Below are 20,872 nucleotides of genomic sequence, written 5' to 3' on the forward strand. Positions count from 1 at the left end.
TTAAATTCGTATAACAATACCTACGGCAAGTCTGCTAGCAGAACTGCTCTCTCCCATCCTGTACTATAGTTTCCACGGCGGAGGGCGGGGGGGAGAGTGCATAGCCATTATGGTTGGTAGCCTTCAGTAGGATTTATCCTCCAAGGTTTGCCTAAATCAGGGGTAGGCAGCCTAAGGCCCATGGGCTGGATGCGGCCCAATTGCCTTCTCAATCCGGCCCACAGATGCTTCGGGAATCAGTGTGTTTTTACATGAGTAGAATGTGTGCTTTTATTTAAAATGCATCTCTGGATTATTTGTGGGCCATAGGAATTTGTTCACACCCCCCCCCCCAAAAAAAAATATAGTCCGGCCCACCACATGGTCTGAGGGATGGTGGACTGACCCACGGCTGAAAAAGGTTGCTGACCCCTGGCCTAAATTCTCCTTTAAACCATCTGGCTTGGTGGTTGTCGCTGCCTCTTGTGGGAACAAATTCCATGGTTTTAAATTTGTGCTGTGTGAAGAAATACTTTCTTCTGTCTGTTCTGAATCTCCCAGCATTTAGCTCCATAGGATAGCTACAAGTCTAATGTTATGAGGAAGAAGAACTTGCCTTGATCCACTTTCTCCATGGCATTATCACACACGTTTATATCATGTTATCTCTTAGCTAAATTAAAAAACACCTCCAAATGCTGCAGCCTTTCCTTATAGGAGAATTGTTCCATTTCCTTGATCATTTTGCTTTTCACTTTTTGGAACGTTTTCCAACTCAACAATATAATTTTTGAAGTAAGGCAACCAGAACTACAGGCAGTAGGAATACAGTTGCAATATAGATTTGTATAATGGCATTAGGCTATCAGCAGCTTTATTTTTAATTCTTTCCTAATGATCCCTAGCATGGAATTTACATTTTTTGCAACTGCTACATAGTGGATCAACATGACCCCAAGATCTTGTTCCTGGCCAATCACCACCAATTTACCTCCCTTCGTAGAACCATTCCTGATATACAAGAGTTTTTTTTTTATTTATATACCACCCTTCATGTGAAGACCACAGAATGGTTCACAACATAAAAATACAAAATGAAGATGCAAAATATACCATAAAAGCAAACCAAACCAATAACCATCCTTCCACAAGAGGGCCACATCTTATTCCCATGAGTGCTAAGCTTGTAAGAGGTTTGAACCCTCCAAACCATATAGGGTAACACATAACACTATTTTATTTCACTGCAAACGCAGCCAATACTATGGCATAATATGTATAAACAATACAAGAATTCTAACCTATGGTCATTCTACAGTAAGATTTCTCTGCCTCTGTCCTTTCCTTCATTATGTTCCTCATTATTTTAGATTTTAAGTTCCTTGGAGTCAGTCATCTAACTTTTTAATGAAACACTTAAATGCACAATGTTACATGTATACTGATGGCACTGCAGTAATAGCAGCAGCCAACTATTTAAATGCACAACAGTTAACTAAAGATGCATAACATACCATTTTAGTGAAGTGGCTTTAGAAATCCATTGAATATAACAAAAATGATCACAAAAATGATCCCTCAAAATGCTAAGCTGCTTTCCACTGGCACACATAAAAATGATGTGCTAGTTATAGGTGGTAAAGAAAATCAAAATGTAAGGAAAGGCATTCCTGCCTTCCCAGCAGGAAATAAGATTTAAAAGGCAAACCTGTTGCCCTGTCTTCATTCCAAGGCAACAGCCAATAATTTCTCTGGAAACTGAGGAGGCGATGGGAAGAATGTTGCAGTTACAATACTCTCCGTTAATAACTCCTTCCATAAAACTGGAATGTTTCTTCCAAGGTAGAACAAGGTAGAGCAAACAAATCTAGTCATTAAGTTAGGCAACATATTTTACAGCAGGAAGTTTTCAAGTCCATCTGTGCATCAATATAATTAAGCGCCACTGCAGTTATGATTATGAAAACACAACTCTTTGTCACAATAGTTTGTCAGACTACTGCTTCTCCTCTGAATCAGCAAACCATAGAAAATGTACTGCTCTGCTTCTTCTTCACATTCTAGCCACATTTTTCTCCAGTTGCAGAACAATTTCCTTCAAAGCTGGATCTTCTGCCCAATTGACCTCACTTCCAATAATGAGATTCTGAAACAAAATCAGTTTGTTTAGCTTTTAAAGAAATACTTCAGATACTGCATGCTCCCAATAGCAAACGGAACTCTCTTCAGGATGTCAATACTAAAAAAAAAGGGGGGGGAGTGGGCTGATAAAAGAAAGTGGTCATGCATCGTGCAAGTTATACGTTTGGTCATTCTCCATCTATGCACAGAAATTTTAAAGTTGAATATATTAAGCTGTCAATAGATCACAAAATTCCTCAGTAAAAGCAGCTTTCTTGTCAGTAAAGTCATTCTTGCTAGTAGGATATAAATTGACTCAATTTATATTTACTACAGATTTGTCATAGGTGATCAAAATTAACTAATCTGTCCTTCTCAGAGGCAGTTTTACCTGGAAGATGTTTTGAATCAATGTCGTCATCTCAATTTCCTTTTGCAGATTTCTACGGGCCTTCTTCAACATTTCACTCACTTCCATATTCTCCAGTTCCTCTTTTTGTTTCATTTTCATATTATGTATATCTGCCAGTTTGCAATCCATAGCTTGCTTTAGTGCTATTGAATTATGAGGAGAAAAATATGAAACTATGAACTTGATCATTTCCCAAACCCTAGTGCAAGAAGAGGCTTTGTAGTGAGTGATTTATGACACGGTTTTAAAATAAAGAAATACAGTTTTACCTTGGTTGTTGAACACCCTGGAACTCATAGGTTTTGGCTCCCAAACACTGCAAACCCGGAAGTGATTGTTCTGGTTTGTGAACGTTCTTTTGGAACCCGAATGTCCGACAAGGCTTCTGGGGCTTGATTGGCTGCAGGAGCTTCCTGCAGCCAATCAGAAGCCATGATCTGGTTTTTGAACATTTTGGAAGTCAAACGGACGTCCGAAAAGGATTCCTTTCAAGTTCCAAGGTATGACTGTATGCCTCCATTCCACACACTATGCTTAAACCGTTAGAACTCTAAACACATGTAGAGTTTTATCCAATGCTGCTGTTTCCTGAGCAGAACAGACTTCCATCTGACACAACTTCAATTACCTTTCCTTTTTCCCCCTCCTGCAGCCATCTGCGCACCCTCAAAAGCTGCTCCACAGGGTTGGGGGACCTTCCAGAGCAGATTTATGGGCATGCATAGTATTAATACAACCAATAAAGAGCTACAATACACTTAAAGAAGATACTACAATGCAAGTACTGCAGTTCAACACTGTTTGTAAAAAGTAGCAAGTCCGCACTGAGTAGTGAACCAAAATCAAAAGTAAGTGATCTTATATAGTAATTGCAAACTTTGAGTGGGGAGTGCTTGGCTATTTAGAAGCAAAATGGACCTGGACCGATGAAAAATCAAGGTACTGGTTTCTACATACTACGGGGATTCCCCGTGTATGCAGAAGTATATATTGAGTGTGCAAATAAAAACAAGCTCTGCTGAGTCTACAAACAGTTTTGGAAGAAAGTGTGTACACATTAAGGCAGGTCTGTGTGGGTAGGGGCAGCCAGGCCCACTTGCCCTGGGCATCGGAGGGCTAAGCTAGCCAAGGGGCCCTCCAGACATGCTGTCATGCCAAGAACACCCTGTGACAGACTGGGGACTTATTGGGTGAAACACCCATGCCTGTCCATATGCACTGCAAGGCTCTGACAGTAAAATCTGGACCTGCGTTACTGCATACTAGTGTGTAGCATCAGGTCAGATTAGGCGTTGGCCTGTCTCATGGACAAGCCTCCCGCCCTGGGCTTCAGACAAGCTCTGCATGGACCTGCATTAAGGCTGTAATATGGCTTAAGGTTCTTTTCTAAATGGGATCATGAAAATATGAGTAAAGCAAACGGCAGTAATCATCCAGTAAAACCAAAATTGGAGTAGTTAACAGAAAGCTTTGTGGGGATGCTTACCTATCTCTGTTATTGTTCTTGCATGCCCACAGAAAGAAACCTTAGCACCTGTGTAATTGCACACAAAGGTACTGTGGTGTGGCCTTTATACTGTTATTGGGGCACCTTCCTTACCACACCGCTTTTGCACTAACCACCAGACTGACTATCCATGAGAATTTATAATGTGCACATCCATCATTGGGTGGAATGATAATGTTTCCAACACATTCTCATTTTCATGGCATACCACCTTTATAAGATACAAAAGGGAAACCGATATTTCACTATGGTTAAAAAACTTACATTGTCTTCTCTGCTTGACTTCATTCAATTTTTCTTCCAGTTCACGAGACTGCTATATTAAAAAAGCAGTTCATTAATATATTTTGTAAAAAATATCTAATCCAGTTGTCAGAGTAATACTTGTTGGCATCCTTCTACCTCGAGAGACAATGGAGTGCTCTTCCAGAGGTGAAGTCAACACACTGAGTTAGCAGCACCAAAGTGACCTCCCTGGGGCATAAGCCTGAGCAGTGTGTATGGAGGTCCTGGGATGCCCAGATGACAAGACCGCCCCCTCTTGGCCTCGCTGCTGTGGTCCAAAGGAAAGCAGATAAATATATTTGGCACCAACTTGGCTGCAGGAGTTGCCAGAAGGTGGTGTACAAGATGCCATCCAACCACCTTAAAGACTCCATTCCAGATTTGTGTAGGGTTTACTCCTTAGGATTTTCTTCTCCTGAAGATGTCCCACAAGGCAGTAGAGGTTTGGGATCAGTTTTCCTCCTCCTACATGGACTACCTTCCCAGATAAGCCCCATCTGCCCCTCACTTCTCTATATAGCCTGTGCAGAAACCAACTTCTTGAACATTGGACCCACTATTGGTCTCATCCACTCAATCTGCTGAAACCTGTCTTCACATATTCGGAAGTCCCTTTTTCACTGATGGTTTAAGACCCATTGGCTCCCCTCACCTGGTTTAGCTGGCCAGTCAAAGCCATTCCCGGGGTGTGGCTACTGTTGCATGCTGACAGCTTCTAGGAGCCACAGGTGCAGGGTGGGGACCAAAGGTGGACAAGCTACCCTGAAAAGAGCACAATGTGTCCCCCCCACTACCCCCCTGACACCCCAAAGTAATACTGTAACTGTGAATATTAACTTTAGCACTTTTTTTCTTCAGAGAAAGGGTAGTATGTAAACACAGTAACTTTTTAAAGTACAGCTACACTTGTATCTACCATGGGTTGCAAATATATCTTTTCTAGACAACGAGCCTTAACGTTTTAACAGAAAGGATACTTGCCTGCTTTAATTTAATTACTGCAGTACTAAGCATCATAATGTGTTTTATAGTCTCCCCGATCAACCTAATGAAAGCATAAACAGAAATCAGCATGACCCTGAGGCCCATACAATCAAATCAAACCTATATGCAAATGCACTTAAACAGAAGCCTGATGCCCTTCTTCTAAGAAAAGCATATATAAGGACATATAAAGTTGTCTTATGTTAAGGAAGACCACTGGTCCACCTAGCACAGTACTGTTTACACTGACTGGCAATGGCTCTTCAGGGTTTCAAAGCATGCAAAGCTCTACCACCGAACTACAGCCCTTTCTCTTTGGTATGGAGTGATTTGGAGTGAATATGCAGTGTTGGATTAAGCTGCTTAATTCTTTCCCTGGCTGTGGTTTTCTGCTGTAAATCCCCCCCTTCCCACATTGTTCTTTTCCCTACAGAGTTTCAAATGTGTTTCCCACAGGTGGAGTTGCAGCAGAAAGCAGTGGCCAAAGATTAAGCAGCCCCCATACTGCTAAAGGTAAAGGTAAAGGTACCCCTGCCCGTACGGGCCAGTCGTGTCCGACTCTAGGGTTGCGAGCTCATCTTGCTCTAGAGGCCGTGAGCCGGCACCGTCCGAAGACACTTCCGGGTCACGTGGCCAGCGTGAAGAAGCTGCAGCTGGCGAGCCAGCACCAGCGCAGCACACAGAAACGCCGTTTACCTTCCCACTATAAAGCGGTCCCTATTTATCTACTTGCACTTAAGAGTGCTTTCGAACTGCTAGGTGGGCAGGAGCTGGGACCGAACGACGGGAGCTCACCCCGCCGCGGGGATTCGAACCGCCGACCATACGATCGGCAAGTCCTAGACACTGAGGTTTTACCCACAGCGCCACCCGCGTCCTAGTACTGCTGTTTCTCTCCAAATCATCCCATCCCAAAGTGGCTGGTATTTTTGTTGTGCATTTTGTGCGCAGCATTTCATTTGGTCCTTAGTTTACACCATGGCTGCGGAACTCTGAGTCTTCCAGGTGTTGGCCAATTCCCATCAACCGGGATGGCCGATAGTCAGAGATTATGGAAAATATATTTTGGACTCTTGGTTAAGACTTTATTGACACATTTCCCCTCCAATATGACCCAGCCTTGTATGCTTTACTGAACATAACATAGTTTTATTTTGTTTTTTATGTTATATTATATTGAGTTTCTTGCTTTGGTGCCTAGATATCTTTATGTTGAGTGGTGTAGAAACTGACTGATAAGTAAGCAAACAAGCAAGCAAGCAAGCAAGCAAGCAAACAAACAAACAAACAAACGTAGTCTAACATCATCTGGAGGGCCACAGATTCCCCACCCTTGGTTTAAATCTATTCACAGACTCAATTTAAGTGAAGGCAGTTTGACTTCAATCCACTTTTCTCTAACAAAAAGAGTTGAAAACTGCCTGCACAGATCAGGTCTAAAAGCCAGGTGATGGGGGTATTTCTAATGGCCAAATATTCAAATATCAAGAGATCTGTCTTTGGCTTTTACTAGTACTTCTATGTGTGTATTATGCCAGCTATGCATGCAACACACCTGGGCATCAAGATATTCATCTGCATCTGCATCAAGTTGCAGGCAGTGAAAAACAACAATAAAAAGCAGTATTTAGAGAAAAAGTCTCAAAAGTACATGTTATGGCACCAGCACCTGTGTGTTGTAATGCAGATTTGGTCAAGTTCCTATGAAGCAAAGGGACTGGAGCCATTTAAAAACCAGGGTGGGTGTTATGTACTGAAGTTCTCACCCTGGGCCAGCAGGGGGATACTGTAGATAGTTATGCAAATAAGGGATTGAAAGTGACGTTCAGTGATTGGATAGTTTTAGAAAGTTGTTACAGTAACATTGTACTGGAGCTCTATATAAGCAGGCTGACTGAACCCTTCAGCTGAGTTCTGTCCTGGCCTGTGAATAAACAAGAGCTGTTAGAGGATCTCTGTGTTATCTAATATGTTCACCCACAACTTAACAGTGGGGACAACAGCATGCTAGACCACCCACTTTTTTATTGTCCATGTTTTCCCCTCTTCAGCTGTTTTCTTCCTAGGGGAGTTACTTTCACTGTTAGGACTTCCCTATGAGAAACTGCCAAAACATGTCATGGGGAGGTAAATGACATAGGCGTTTACTCTAAGTGCATGCTGCCCAACAAACAAACAACCAAAAACAAAAGCAACAGCTGCCTTCTACAAAAATCAGCGACAGCACAATTCTGAGGAAGAGGTTTGCTGAGATCACAGCTAATTTTAACCTGATTCTAGTTTTAAACTGTATCCCAGTTGTAGCTAAATGGAACCACAGTATAAGAATTTTACAAAGGACTAAAATAGGGCATTGCAACAGCTGATTTAAACCAACTATAAGAGACTAGAAATTTCATCTAGAAATATCAGTTGTCTAACCAGAGTGCCTTTCTGAAATATTCTATTATCCACAGAAGCAGTATTTGCATATCAATTCCATAGTCATTAAACAAGCTACAAATACTCTTGTCAGTTAAATAATTCAGTTTAAATAATTCCTTGGACTTTCAAATCCCCTTACTTTAAGTTGTCATCATTGTTCCTCAGCTTGGCTCTAAGTGCATCATTTACTTGTAACCTATACAATTAAAAAGAAGAAAAGTAAGATGTGTTCTGAGGAAATGCATGACAGTATGTCTAGGACTTTCATAGAAGAAATAAGAACTGGATTCTAAGAAATCTTTTTCTGCTTTCATATACACATTTCCATGAACAAGTGATGCACCATAACCTACTGGCTAAACATTACAGATCACATCAGAGTATTTCAAAGATCAAGATGTATATGAAACTTTGTATAGTAAGGAAGCTTGTGTTTGTGTTTCTGAGGAAATTCCAATAATATATTTTATTTCAATTAGTGCTTAAGCTGTTTCATGTGCTAAATGTCATCGGTTTTATTTATGTATTCACTAAACCTTAAACCATTTTTAAAAAAGAAACAGACATATATGAAGTTCAATAGAAGGCAGCTGCAGAATAAAAAGTTGTCTAATGCCCAATTTTGTAAAGCATAAAAATTACTATTAAGTAATTTCACATATGTAACTTTGCTGCACCAAGCACTGAGTTGGATGCACAAGCCCATTAATTTCAGTGGATTTTAATTCCACATAACATTTGCTGGATTGTGGCTTGGATTTTTTAACTTCCATGTGGTAAGAATCTGACCAAACAAGCCATCCCTGTGGTAACACACACAGTATAGTTTCAATTCCTCCAATCCGTATTTTTCGCTCCATAGGACGCACCGGACCATAGGAGGGGGAGAACAGGAAAAAAATATATTTTTTTCTTGTTCTCCCCCTCTAAAACAAGGTGTGTTCAAGGTGCATTCACCCGAGTGTGTGGGGCTGGCGGTGGGGGGAAGGGCTGCTTTCCCCCACCGCCAGCCTCAAAGATCCCTGAAGCCTTTGGAACGCAGCGCCCCGCTGCCCTGCAGAGGCTTTGCGCGCAGCCATCCCCAAGCTAGAAGAGCGAGACGGAGCCCTCCTTCTCACTGTTCTGGCTTGGGAACAGCCTTCCTTTGCGCGCAACCATCCCCAAGCTAGAAGAGCGAGACGGAGCCCTCCTTCTCACTGTTCTGGCTTGGGAACAGCCTTCCTTTGCGCGCAACCATCCCCAAGCTAGAAGAGCGAGACGGAGCCTTCCGTCTCGCTGTTTTGGCTTGGGAACAGCCTTGCTAGCCTCTTCAGGAGAGCGGGGTGAAGGCACCCCGCTGCCCTGGAGAGGCTTTGCGCGCAGCCGTCCCCAAGCTAGAACAGCGAGACGGAGTACTCCGCAGCGCTCCGTCTCCCTGTTCTGCCTTTGGGCTTAGCGGCACAGCCTGCATTCGCTCTATAGGACGCACACACATTTCCCCTTAATTTTTGGAGGGGAAAAAGTGCATCCTATAGAGCGAAAAATACGGTACATTACCATAGTTCTTCATTCATGTCATATGTTATACTTTAACTTTTCAGAAAAATTGAATTTTTACCTTTGTAATGCCAAAGTTTTGTGTCTGTGTGATAGCTTCACTTCTTCCAATTCCCCTTCTAAGTCTTCTATTGTACTAAGAGCAAAAGAAAACTCAGGTAAACAGAAACCAAGGATCAGGTGATCTGAAAAGTATATTTCTTAGAAGGTGATTCTTCTATCAAACTTTTCTAACAACTGGATAAGTTTTTAACACATTTTCCTAGTTATTGATGTTTGAAAAGCAATATTGCTCTGCTCCGATATTGGTCCTTACTCTTTCTGCAAGTTGCATTGGGAACTTGGAGATGTAGAACAACAAGTAGATATGTAATGCTAAAATTATTCATATAATGATATCTGCTCCTCCTCCGCATTTAATGTAACATCTGTGTTGCCAGCATTATTGGGTGGGAAAGCTTTCTGAGACCATGCCACACAAGCACGTAACTTGTTATTGAATGCAGCATTCAGCATACAGATTTCAACTTTCATTGAGAAATTAATCCAGTTTCTAGACCCCAAGGCTATGAAACAAGGTTGGTGTGTGGACAATACAGGGGAAGGGATTGAGCAGAATTTCCCAGACAGGCAGTGGAGTATTAACACCATGGACAGCTTGTTGCTCTTCTTGATTACAAGGGGCAAACATACAAAATATGCGGAAAACCATTTACACAATTTAAACTGGCCACAGAATTTCCAGTTTATTTCTTTAACATGGTCTGAGCACAATGAACTAAACCACAACAAGCCGCTTATCCCATTTACCTTGCTTTCACACACATTCCCTTGGAGATACATCCCACTGAAATAAGTACAGTTTACTTTCAACTATGTCTGTTAAGGATAAACAATTTTAAAGCTTGCCATTTAAACTCAGAACAAGCATAAATATATTTTAGACACTTTTAAACACAAGCCTGATAGTTTATAAATACTACAACATTTTCAGTTATTTTGTTGAATCACACATAATTCTGCAAATAGAAATGAACTAGAATATGCAACATGTAAAGAGATACAAGTTAATGCTTCATGCCCATTTCCTCCTTACAAATATAACATCGCCGTTAGTCCTTTGCCATTTGCATAGAGCACAAAAGTAAGTTTTTGCTTGTTTGAACTGTACGTGGGGGGAAACCATGGAAACATCATAGTAGCATATTCATTATTAAGTTATGATGACATACCTCACAATGGCCTTTTCATCAATAACTTGATCCGTAATGATTTCTTCATCTGTCACATAAAAGATGAATATGTTAGAAGTAACTGAAAAACACTCCCCCCCCCCAAGAGGAACATGCCAATAGTATAGTAAGTTTCAAAACACCATTTCATAGGATTATACATCACAAAGAGAAATAAAGTCCTCAAGAGACTTCATCCTGGTATTTACTTTCTAAACAAGGGCTTATCAAATAACTTTACATGTTTGTACTGTATTTTTTATTTAGCAATATATAAACATAATAATTTTTTATTTTTCACAATGGTAGTCACACACTTACTTGCATTAACTGTTGCATTATATTCCAAAAGTTGTTGCTTTATTTGTTCTCTTACTCTACAAAGTAAAAAAACAAATTAACAGAAAAAAATCAAGAGAGTGGATCTTGAAAATTTATCTTGTTCACATATTAATTAATAGCATCCACCTTTTATCTGATACTGAAATCAAAGACAGTAGCATTCTGATCAGCATTTTAAAGGAGGAGCTGGGTATGTCTTTAGAAAGACCCAATCTTCGGATGAAGGGCAGTATACATATTTAACAATAATAAAAAATTAACATGCCGAAAGGGTCTTACTTCTCCCATTATCACAACCTTGGATTCCAGAAGAAATCAGCCATGACTTTGCAGCCTGCAGCCTCTCTCCCAACTTCTCATTCACATAACTGAATTTTCAACTATGGCCTTTTACTTTTACTTGACTAATCAGGGAGGGAGGCCCACCCATTTGGCCTCTGGCACAGAGCCATTCCCTTTGTTCTCTTAATGAATCATAATTAGCAGGCCATTACCAGGCTGGCCTGGATATTCCAAACAAAAAAATTCCTTCCAGTAGCACCTTAAAGACCAACTAAGTCAGTTCTTGGTATGAGCTTTCGTGTGCATGCACACTTCTTCAGATACCTAAAGTGTGCATGCACACGAAAGCTCATACCAAGAACTGACTTAGTTGGTCTTTAAGGTGCTACTGGAAGGAATTTTTTTGTTTTGACTATGGCAGACCAACACGGCTACCTATCTGTAACTGGATATTCCAGCAATTGAATCCATGCTAGATCCAGGAATTTTAAGGGGTGCTCAAGCATAGTCTACCACTTGAAACTCATAACCTATAATGCGAGGGTGTGTGGGTGCCATTGAGGTTGGTCTGGAAGCTGCAGCTAATGCAAAACACTATGGCTCAACTAGCTGTAATGTCAATACAGCTGGACAAAGCCCAATACAGCCTAGAACCATAATCCCTAAAATATAATCTTATCCCTTTATGCCCAGCCTATGACTGCACTCTAAAGGAGAGGGTTTCTTACAGATAACATATCCTCAGGAGGCCTGCTCCATGTAAAGCCATGGGGCTTTAGAGTGGCAGCACCTACTCTTTGGAACTCCCTCCCACTGTGTATCAGATGCTGCCTCTATAGTCTTTTGAAGACTTTCCTTTTCCCACCAACCTCTTAAGGGTAGATTTTTGTTTTGTATTGGACCCGAGGTTTTTTTTATTTATGTTTTCACCGTTAAATCACTTCAGGACTTTTTTTCTTTGGGAAGCAACAAATAAAAGCCACAGAATTATAAAGTTGGGCGGGATCCCGAGGGTCATCTAGTCCAACCCCCTGCAATGCAGGAATCCTGCCCACAGCCATCCCTGGGTGGGCTTGAAACCACTAACCTTCTGGTTAACAGCTAGATGCACAAACCCATTGCACAGACCTGGGCACTTTAATAAATAACTAGGTAAAGGTAAAGGGACCCCTGATCATTAGGTCCAGTCCTGGCCGACTCTGGGGTTGCAGCGCTCATCTCGTTTTATTGGCCGAGGGAGCTGGCGTACATGTGGCCAACATGACTAAGCCGCAAACCAGAGCAGTGAACGGAAACACCGTTTACCTTCCTGCCGGAGCGGTACCTATTTATCTACTTGCCCTTTGACGTGCTTTCGAACTGCTAGGTTGGCAGGAGCAGGGACCGAGCAACGGGAGTTCACCCCGTTGTGGGGATTCGAACCGCCAACCTTCTGATTGGCAAGTCCTAGGCTCTGTGGTTTAACCCACAGTGTCACCCGTGTCCCAATAAATAACTAAATATGCACAATTAAGGTTTACATGCTCCCAATGCATTTCTTTGGTCTTTCTAAATAATATTATAGAGGTGGCATAGAAATTCAAATCTACCGTGACTGGAAACAGCAAATGCGACAGTTTGGAGGTGGCGGGGCGTGTTTGTGCGTGGGTGTTTGTAGAGAGGGCAGGGGTGCCAACATGAATACAATATTTTTTTGGGGGGGGCATAATCGATCACACGACGTGGCGCACGTTCACTCTTTGAATGGCAATGCCCATCAACTTTGGGGGGGGGGGCGGCCCTTTAAAATATTTTATGGGGGAGCGAAGGGCGTTGGCTCCTATGAGGGAGTGTGAGTGTTTCTCTGTTGAGACTCCGCCCGACACCAATACACAGAGAGGGCCTGACCTTAAAAGCGACACCAGGTTCAGCTTCTCCTGCCCCTCCTCGCCCACGAGCCGTCGGGTTTCTTCTGATGTCTCTTCAACGAAGCCGTCGAGAGGAGCCGCCGCCGCCGCGCCCTCCCTTGTTTCCATCCCGGCAGCAGCAGCTCCCAGCCAGGCCCGCTTCCCTCGCGCAACTCCCTCCCTCCCTCCCTTCTGTTTCAAAAGACCCGCCGCCGCAGCCTTACGTCACGGTCCCGAAGGAATGCGACGATCGATTGCTCCTGCCTGAGATAAGCCCCACTCCCAGCTCCGAACGAAATCCGAAGACGCTCTACCTTCCGGCCTAGTGGGCCACGCCTCCCAGCTGCGATGGGCGTGCCGAAGAAAGCTCCTCTTCAAGGGGGCGGGGCGTCAAGTGCGTGGAGCCGCGTTTGGACCCCGCAGAAGGGGGAAGAGAGTCTTTTTCCTGGGCCGTCATTTTATTAATTACTACTACTACTGCTACAGCGTTAGGTCCTCTCTCGCGCAGACACTTATAAGAAAACAAAGAAAAATGGGTAAAGGAGGGCGGTTATAAACCAACTGAAACAAGGGGCGGAGCTTTAGGCTGCAATCCTAAACACATTTACACCTTGAATTTGGTGGAACTGGTGAATTTAGGCTTGCAGTGTTAGGATGAAAAAATAAAAAATTGTCCAGTAGCACCTTATAGACCAACTAAGTTTGTTCTGGGTATAAACTTTCGTGTGCATGCACACTTCATTACAGTGAAGCAGAAGTCACCAGACCCTTATATTCTTCTTTGGTGATCACTCGTAGCAGAGTAAGATTGTCTGCCATATACAGTGGTACCTAAGGTTACATACGCTTCAGGTTATAGACTCCGCTAACTCAGAAACAGTACCTCAGGTTAAGAACTTTGCTTCAGGATGAGAACAGAAATCGTGCTCCAGTGGCGCAGCAGCAGGCCCCATTAGCTAAAGTAGTGCTTCAGGTTAAGAACAGTTTCAGGCTAAGAACGGACCTCTGGAACGAATCGAGTACTTAACCCAAGGTACCACTGCACACGGTTTTAACAATGAGTCCTTAAGTGACTGGATGCGAATTCTGGATCCACATGTCCTTCCACAGTGGAGACATTGGTTTCCGGGCAGAAGTTAAGTTGATCGCTGTGTGGATTTGCCAAGCGTCGACCTATATATAAGGGCAGGGTGATCGCTGGAGAATTGATGCTTTTGAATTGTGGTGCTGGAGGAGACTCTTGAGAGTCCCATGGACTGCAAAAAGATCAAACCTGTCCATTCTGAAGGAAATCAGCCCTGAGTGCTCACTGGAAGGACAGATTCTGAAGCTGAGACTCAAGTCCTTTGGCCACCTCATGAGAAACAGCCAGTTACTTAAGTAGGATTTAAACAGAAGCAGGATGGCCTTACTAGAGCTCACTATACAATAGCATCTGCCAAGACTGACCTATATCATAGGTGACCATGTTCATTGTAGTCATTACATTGGTTGGTTTTAACAACAGCTGCAGCTGTCTTGTTTTTACACAAATTCAAGTGTGCCATACCCTCCCTTTTGCCTGATTGAACTGGAAACATTTCCAATCAAGCAGTGTAATTGTAGTAGTGCTCTTCTCAAGATCTTGCAAATTTGTGACCATGAATCCTTACTAGCATGCTTGAGTTGCTGTGAACATCAACTCAAAAGATTTTTCCTCCCACCACACCCAACTGCAGGAATAGCACACATGTTGCACCTGGCTCAGATAAATTGAAGTCACTCAAAATGATTGCACCAATTCAGATAGGCAGCCATTTCCCATCCTTTTCAGCATGGCTTGCTACTTTTAAAGTGACAGAACCTACCAAAGTTGACTAGCTTCAGGCTAACCTTCCCCAATCAAGTTATTTTATTAAACTTTCACCAGACTCTGGAAGCTACAGTATGAAACATTGCAAGCAATTTATTATAAATTCAAATAATAAAAACTAGGGTATATCTCACCTGACCTCTCCAGAAAACCCAATTTTTAAGGCCTGGGCTGACAGCTATAATTTCTCTATAGCCCTTTTTTTGCATTAGCTAAAACAATGTTAATTTGAAAGTGTGTTCTGTTATTCCTTCAGAATTGCTGCTGCAACAAATACTGAAGTTTAAAAACTACACTAATAGGAGGGAAGGAAGGCCTTACATTCCAGGTATCAGAGACTGATCTACACGTCAAGTAGTCATGGCTCATTTTATGTTCCATGTACCTGTGATTACATTTGATTTCCACTTGTGTCCAAACAGCAGCTTGGCCATCCTAACAAGAATGGCTACAAGACAGCAATAAAGCAGACTTTAAAATAACAGCAAGTTACTGACTATTAGAAGTTGCTCTTAGACAAAGCAGACAAAGAGGTAACCTAAAAGTCTAGCCAAATTGGTTTCCCTAAAGCATACTTTTATAACGGTTTGCCAATCAGCTGTTTTTTAGTAAAGTTTGCTCATGTATGCTCCATTGTGCTAAAGAACATACAACCATCTCCATACCGAGAAGCCAAAGATTTATAGCTTATTTAAAATTATAGGCTGCCTCACTAGCTAATCTGCAATTCAGGGATTTCAATTAGACCATGACAAGGAGGTTAAAGTAAAAAAGAAGTTTATTAAAACTTTTATAACCACTATATTTATAATATACACACACTTAAGTAGCAACACACGGTGTCAACTTTGTCCAACAGTTAAATAAGGTTTATTTCGAGAATGGTTTAGCCAGATCCTTTATGACTGCAGAGTTCAGTGCTGGAAGGGTGCTGATCTTGGCATGCTTGCTAGTGGCATATTTGTTCTTGACAGTCTGTGGAGAGATTGAACAATAGTCAACATAATTTTTGCACCATTGTAGAGCCAATCATTATCACTACATATTAGCATAACCAAAGCACACCTGTGCTTAATCACACTGACTTAGCTATAAACCTCGTTTAGTAGCAAGTTAGGACTTACATGTAACCAGACGCACAGTGGTATGGTTTTTTGCTTACCAGATGCTTTGCATTGCCTCTGTTTACCAACATCACATTCTTTGCCATATGCTGCATAACAGGAATAAGATCAGTCTCGGTATACTGCATGTAGTGTTGTAGAGCTGTTGTCTAAGAGAGCAAGAAGTTAAGCGTTAGAAATCCTTCTAAGTAACACTTGAAGGTCATGGAAGAGTTCAGAATGCCCTATGAACCTCCTTTGCACTTGATCTAGTGGCACACATAATGGCGTGCTCAAGGCTACCTAGAGGCTTTGTAGCAGAGGCAAATTTTGAGGCAGATCTCCCAGGGTCACAGCTTATTCTCCAAGCCACTCTGCTTTAGCAATTCTAGCTCACACATGGGAATGAAAGTCATGGAAACAAATACCCAAAGTCATTTTTGGTATTTAGTGGAGATGAAAAGCGAAGTCTTTTTAACCTTACAAATTTAAGGCTATGTCTGGGCTCAGTTACTTACCCATTCTCCCTCTTCAAGTATTTTAGTAGATAGGCAAAAGGCCGCAGCAGCAATTTGAGAGGGAGGGTAGTGTGCCATGTCATAATCCACCAGTGAGAGCTCCATCAGGTATTTTGCAAGTGTGTGTTGCTGTACATCGGCCTGGAATAGTTAGGGTAAGATAGTGTTTATCGCCAACGAACCCTGAAGAATCAACAAGGAAGACTGTGCCTTGCTTTACATTTCTGCCTATCTGAAAAACCGAATCAAAAGGTTGTGCCTTCACAGCTACACACAGTTAAGACAAAGCAAGATGTTGAGCTTCTTACAGCTTTTTCAGGACAAAACAACCCAACTCCATGGCCAATTTTAAATTTGCCAGGCTCCATTTTGAACCACAAATGCTCATAAAAGTAGTGATAGCCATTTCTGCTTTCCCCAGGTTTGTGTCTTTCAGTTGTTTTGGCCCAACTCCCAACAGTCATGCTGGCTGCAGCCAATGGGACTCACCCACTTGGAAGGAACCAGGCTAGATAAGGCTGGCCTACTGGTAGGATACTGAATACACCTCCTCACGCCAAAAGGAGACATTTTAGGATTCCAAGTTTGATCTTCCTACACACACATTTGACTCAGTAGTGTCGTACTGTGACCTAGTGAGAATGGCATCCCCTTAAACAGCATTACCTCTCCAATTTTTGATGCCCTCCGTAGGAAATGCAGTGGAAGAGGACGACCAAGATTGAAGTCCAGTGATCTTAGGATCTTCATCTCCATTTGCCTAATCTGCACGTTGGTGTAGGTGTTATCTGTCACAAAGGCAAAGTCGCCGATTTCAGGAGGGTACATTTCTTCATATTTGCTGGCAACGAACATGGCTGTTACACCAACCAGCTGCAGCATCCTCTTATGAACTTTGTTGTTCTGCAATAGAAACAACTGTTAGCCAAACTGGCTAATAACAATATTGAGGAAGACCACTTACTCCCAAAGCGGACACACTCTTCAGCAAGGAATATTTATGCACTTGTTTCACTGCAAGTTCAATGGTCAACTTCTGGACCAATAAGTCAGTTTAGCTACCCTGGGAGAGCTGTGTAGTATGTGCGTCTACCAAGCATGCAGCTTTCAATTTAAAAGGAAAGTGCATTGTTCCATGTATGATCAAATTCATACATGGGTGTGGGAAACCCATGCCTTCTGTGTCCCTGCAGATTCTTAAGGAAAGACAGCTGCAAACAGGCCAAAAAAGAAAAGTGTTGCCATGCTGCTCTTACCTGCATAAAGCGATCAATAATGGCAACAGTCATGTACATAGTCTCTTGCAGGAGTTTGAATTTCATCTGGACCTGCACAAGCCAGTCAATTAGGACTGCCCGCATGTTCCCAGTAATTTCCTGGCCTGCCAAGTAGTTTGGTCTCACTGACTGCTGAGCCTGCGAAGAAAACAACAGATGTCAAATCATGTTTACCCGCACAAACGAAAGAAAGGAAGCCTTGTTGCAGCTGAAGCTGACGTGTCGCCACCATTCATTGCTTTTGAACTAGCAAGTTCCTTGCCCCCAATTTTATAAACTGAGTTTGGATTCCATTGATATTTTGCAAGCACAGCAAGGGCACACAAAGAGCAAGACCCCTAGCTGCTGCTGTCATTGGGGGGGGGGGCACCTGCTGTGCACAAACTTAAGTAGTGACATTTCCTAGTTAAATTAGATTTGGAAGTAACCTCAGTTTCCAGAGGCATGCACCAGGCTTGCCTTAGCTACTTGAACCAACCTCAAGATCTCTCAGGTAGTTGTAGATATCCTTCACATATTCGCTGCAAAGGTTTGGATCTGAAGCATCATCTGTATCAATGTCTTTCACTTCAAGCAGAACATCTGAAAAGGCCTGGCACAGTATTTCCTCTGCTGGTGCACAACCAGAAGTCTCCATTGGGCTGGGGGATGGAGACTCCAACTGTTGAAGAGAAGTTTTCAGTTATTAATATCTGAGCTACAACACTACATGTCTCCTTGGATTGTGGAACTCATGGCAGCACACATGGGGCTGCAACTGGGCTCCTAATTCAGGACGCAGACCTGTTTAGCTTCAGCAAGGTGGCTGCATCATGAGTCCTCTGACCACTCTCTATAGATTGGTAGGCAAAAGATATATGTGGTCTCTGTATAATAGCCCAGTTACAAGTCAAGTGCAAGTCTCTGCTGCATCCATGTCAGGGTTAGGGGAATCTCTTGGCCTAGAGGCCAAATGTGGCCTATTGGTCTTTAGAATCTCCCCAGATCACATGTCTTAAAGGCCATGATTTGCTCAAGTGTTTTTGTCTGGCTAGAATGTGTCCTAGAACTATTTTGCCTGTTGTCTGGGGAGGAGTGTGTGTAAGCCACGCTATGGTGCAAAGGTAAATTTCTCATTTGTTGCTCTGCCCATATGGCCCACGAATGCTGACCAGAAGGGAAATGCTAGACTCTTGATGAATATTCAGACTCCTGATCAATATTTTGTTTAAGAGCATTGCATGGGATGCAGAGTTACTTGTGTGTTACTGACCCAGGTGTAATCATGATGCTAATGGGCATAGAAGCATAAAGGGATCCAGTAGTCCATACCCAGGCTGCAGGAAGAACTAAGCTATAGCCCAAAAGGGTTGGGAAAGAACAGTAGTAGTAGTGTGAGAGATCAGAAGCAAGTGCTAAGGATTCAAACATCCACCTTAAGTCAGATACTGGATTGAGTATTGGACTTGCAACCAAAGGGATTGCAGTTAAAGATTCAAAAGCCCATTGTAATGGACATGGTTTGTCTCAAGTTTCTGCATCGGGGGGGGGGGGGGGACCCACAATCCTAAATTCACAGAGTTGATTTTCCTAAGAGGAAATCAGTATTAATCTGGCAGCAGGAAATACCCAGTGGTGTTTTGGAGACCACTGAACACACACTTTGCAAACCCTGGAAGAAAGTTGTTTGCCATTAAAGTAAATTGTTCAGACAGCCTTAAGTTTGACAATGTAGCCCACCCAGGGGCTAAAGCCCAAGCCTCAGTATGCAGACTGCCAATTATTGCTAAGGGTAGCTAATGAATGCTCAAAAATAGCAGTTTCAATATCAAGAGACAACACATACTTATATAGCATATATGTACAACATATATAGCAAAAATGTTATTCATAATCCTTCACCCCCATGCCCCACCCAACCATAAAGCTAGGGCTATCATTTGCAAGTCATTTGATACCTTAACGGGTTCAAGGATGGGCTTTTCTTCCTTCACAGATTCATTTGGCTGTTCAGTAGGTCTTGTGACTTTTTGAGTTGTAACTTTGTCCAAAATGGCAGGTTTCAGTATTTCCTGGGTGAGGGAACAGAAGTGGGTAGAGGGAGGAATAATTGCAGTAGCCCTGATAGTTCCCAATGTTAAGCTCTACTTGGAAGGGGGAAGGGAAGGAGACACTTACCTTTTTCATTACAGCCTTGGCTTTTGCTTCACATGCCTTGTTGCCAATGTCCCCCAAGGCAGTCCTAGGCCTCAAGCCGGGTCTGGCACCATCGCCTCCCCGCTTGGTTGCCATTACAGCCTTGATTTTGTTCTCTGCATTGATCTTTGTGTTCTGCAGGAAGGAGGAAGACCCCGTTTAAGTACCTCTCTGTTTCACAAACACATGGAAGCATTTGCACAGCTTTATGATAAAGCGAGGATGGACAGGAATAAGAGTTCTGAACCTTACAAACTTCCCTACCTTAAAGCCCTCCTCCTACCAATTTTGATGAGGCACAGTACTAATTAAGCAGAAGCCTTAGCCAATTCACAACTGGTAAAACTCAACAAGCCAGGGCAACGCCCAACCCCCCCCCCCCAAGGGTCTGAGAACCGATTTAGTAATTCTGGTAGGCAGAAAAAACTCGACACAGCAGTATAATTCCATTTTTCATATGGCAATTAGCAGTTACTAGCACCACCGCCCCTTACTTCTTGTGAAACAGAAGCTTATGCACGTTTCCTCGGGAGTAAACCCCATTTATACGCTTGCATAGGACTGCAGCCTTAAGTTGGCCACCTCCCGCAAAAAAGAGGGCGCAGCAGGAAGGCTGAAAAACAAAAAAATTCTCCCCTTCCAAAAGCCCCTTTCCTACCCGGGTGACCCGCAAAGCCATGATCCAGACTCGGTCCGCGCAATACGAGATGTTAATCCGAACCAGTCGCCTCTGCTCCCAGCAAACTCCCAGCGGCCGATTCCTGCTGCGCACGAGTCCGACGGCCGCCCCACCTACCGCCGCAAGTTTAAAACTCGCACCAGGCTGCGCTCATTGGCTGCCTCTCTCGGCGTCCGCCGCTTCCCATTGGCCGTGCGGCGTTACACCCTGAATGCGTTTCCACGGCTACAAGGAGGATGACTTCTCCGGGCGTTCGAAAAGGGGGGCGTGGCGAGAAG

At 42.9% G+C, this 20,872-nt stretch overlaps 2 protein-coding genes across 3 annotated transcripts; both read right to left on the bottom strand.

Annotated features, from left to right (window-relative positions):
- Positions 1 to 991: 991 nt before the first annotated feature.
- On the bottom strand, positions 992 to 13,235 carry CENPH (centromere protein H). Its single transcript, XM_083703719.1, has 9 exons — positions 12,992 to 13,235; positions 10,802 to 10,857; positions 10,481 to 10,529; positions 9,310 to 9,384; positions 7,852 to 7,908; positions 5,286 to 5,349; positions 4,284 to 4,335; positions 2,492 to 2,655; positions 992 to 2,125 (listed from the first exon to the last, which is right to left on the bottom strand). Exons 1-9 carry the CDS (start codon positions 13,117 to 13,119, stop codon positions 2,033 to 2,035), a joined length of 738 nt encoding a protein of 245 aa, XP_083559845.1. The 5' UTR covers positions 13,120 to 13,235; the 3' UTR covers positions 992 to 2,032.
- A 2,367-nt stretch (positions 13,236 to 15,602) lies between these two features.
- On the bottom strand, positions 15,603 to 20,733 carry CCNB1 (cyclin B1). Of its 2 annotated transcripts, XM_083703644.1 has the most exons (9): positions 20,574 to 20,733; positions 19,898 to 20,050; positions 19,678 to 19,791; positions 18,219 to 18,401; positions 17,720 to 17,878; positions 17,130 to 17,366; positions 16,464 to 16,604; positions 16,005 to 16,115; positions 15,603 to 15,817 (listed from the first exon to the last, which is right to left on the bottom strand). In XM_083703644.1, the coding sequence occupies exons 1-9, from the start codon at positions 20,592 to 20,594 to the stop codon at positions 15,713 to 15,715; spliced, it is 1,224 nt and encodes a 407-aa protein (XP_083559770.1). In that variant the 5' UTR covers positions 20,595 to 20,733; the 3' UTR covers positions 15,603 to 15,712. The 2 variants fall into 2 exon arrangements, with proteins under 2 accessions (XP_083559770.1, XP_083559771.1); XM_083703645.1 differs by lacking the exon at positions 16,464 to 16,604.
- Positions 20,734 to 20,872: the final 139 nt, after the last annotated feature.

Source organism: Podarcis gaigeae (genome assembly GCF_964106915.1).
Source record: "Podarcis gaigeae genome assembly, chromosome: 11".
In the NCBI taxonomy this organism is placed as follows: domain Eukaryota; kingdom Metazoa; phylum Chordata; class Lepidosauria; order Squamata; family Lacertidae; genus Podarcis; species Podarcis gaigeae.

Coding starts and splice junctions, on each gene's coding strand:
- CCNB1 (XM_083703644.1), bottom strand. CDS start 20,594: ATGGCTTTGCGGGTCACCCGG. Junction 16,605..17,129: donor GGGCATCAAAAATTGGAGAG/GTAATGCTGTTT, acceptor TAACTATTCCAG/GCCGATGTACAGCAACACAC. Junction 16,116..16,463: donor TACTTGAAGAGGGAGAATGG/GTAAGTAACTGA, acceptor TTGCTCTCTTAG/ACAACAGCTCTACAACACTA.
- CENPH (XM_083703719.1), bottom strand. CDS start 13,119: ATGGAAACAAGGGAGGGCGCGGCGGCGGCGGCTCCTCTCGACGGCTTC. Junction 7,909..9,309: donor AAAACTTTGGCATTACAAAG/GTAAAAATTCAA, acceptor TTAATTGTATAG/GTTACAAGTAAATGATGCAC. Junction 2,656..4,283: donor AGTCAAGCAGAGAAGACAAT/GTAAGTTTTTTA, acceptor ATAATTCAATAG/CACTAAAGCAAGCTATGGAT.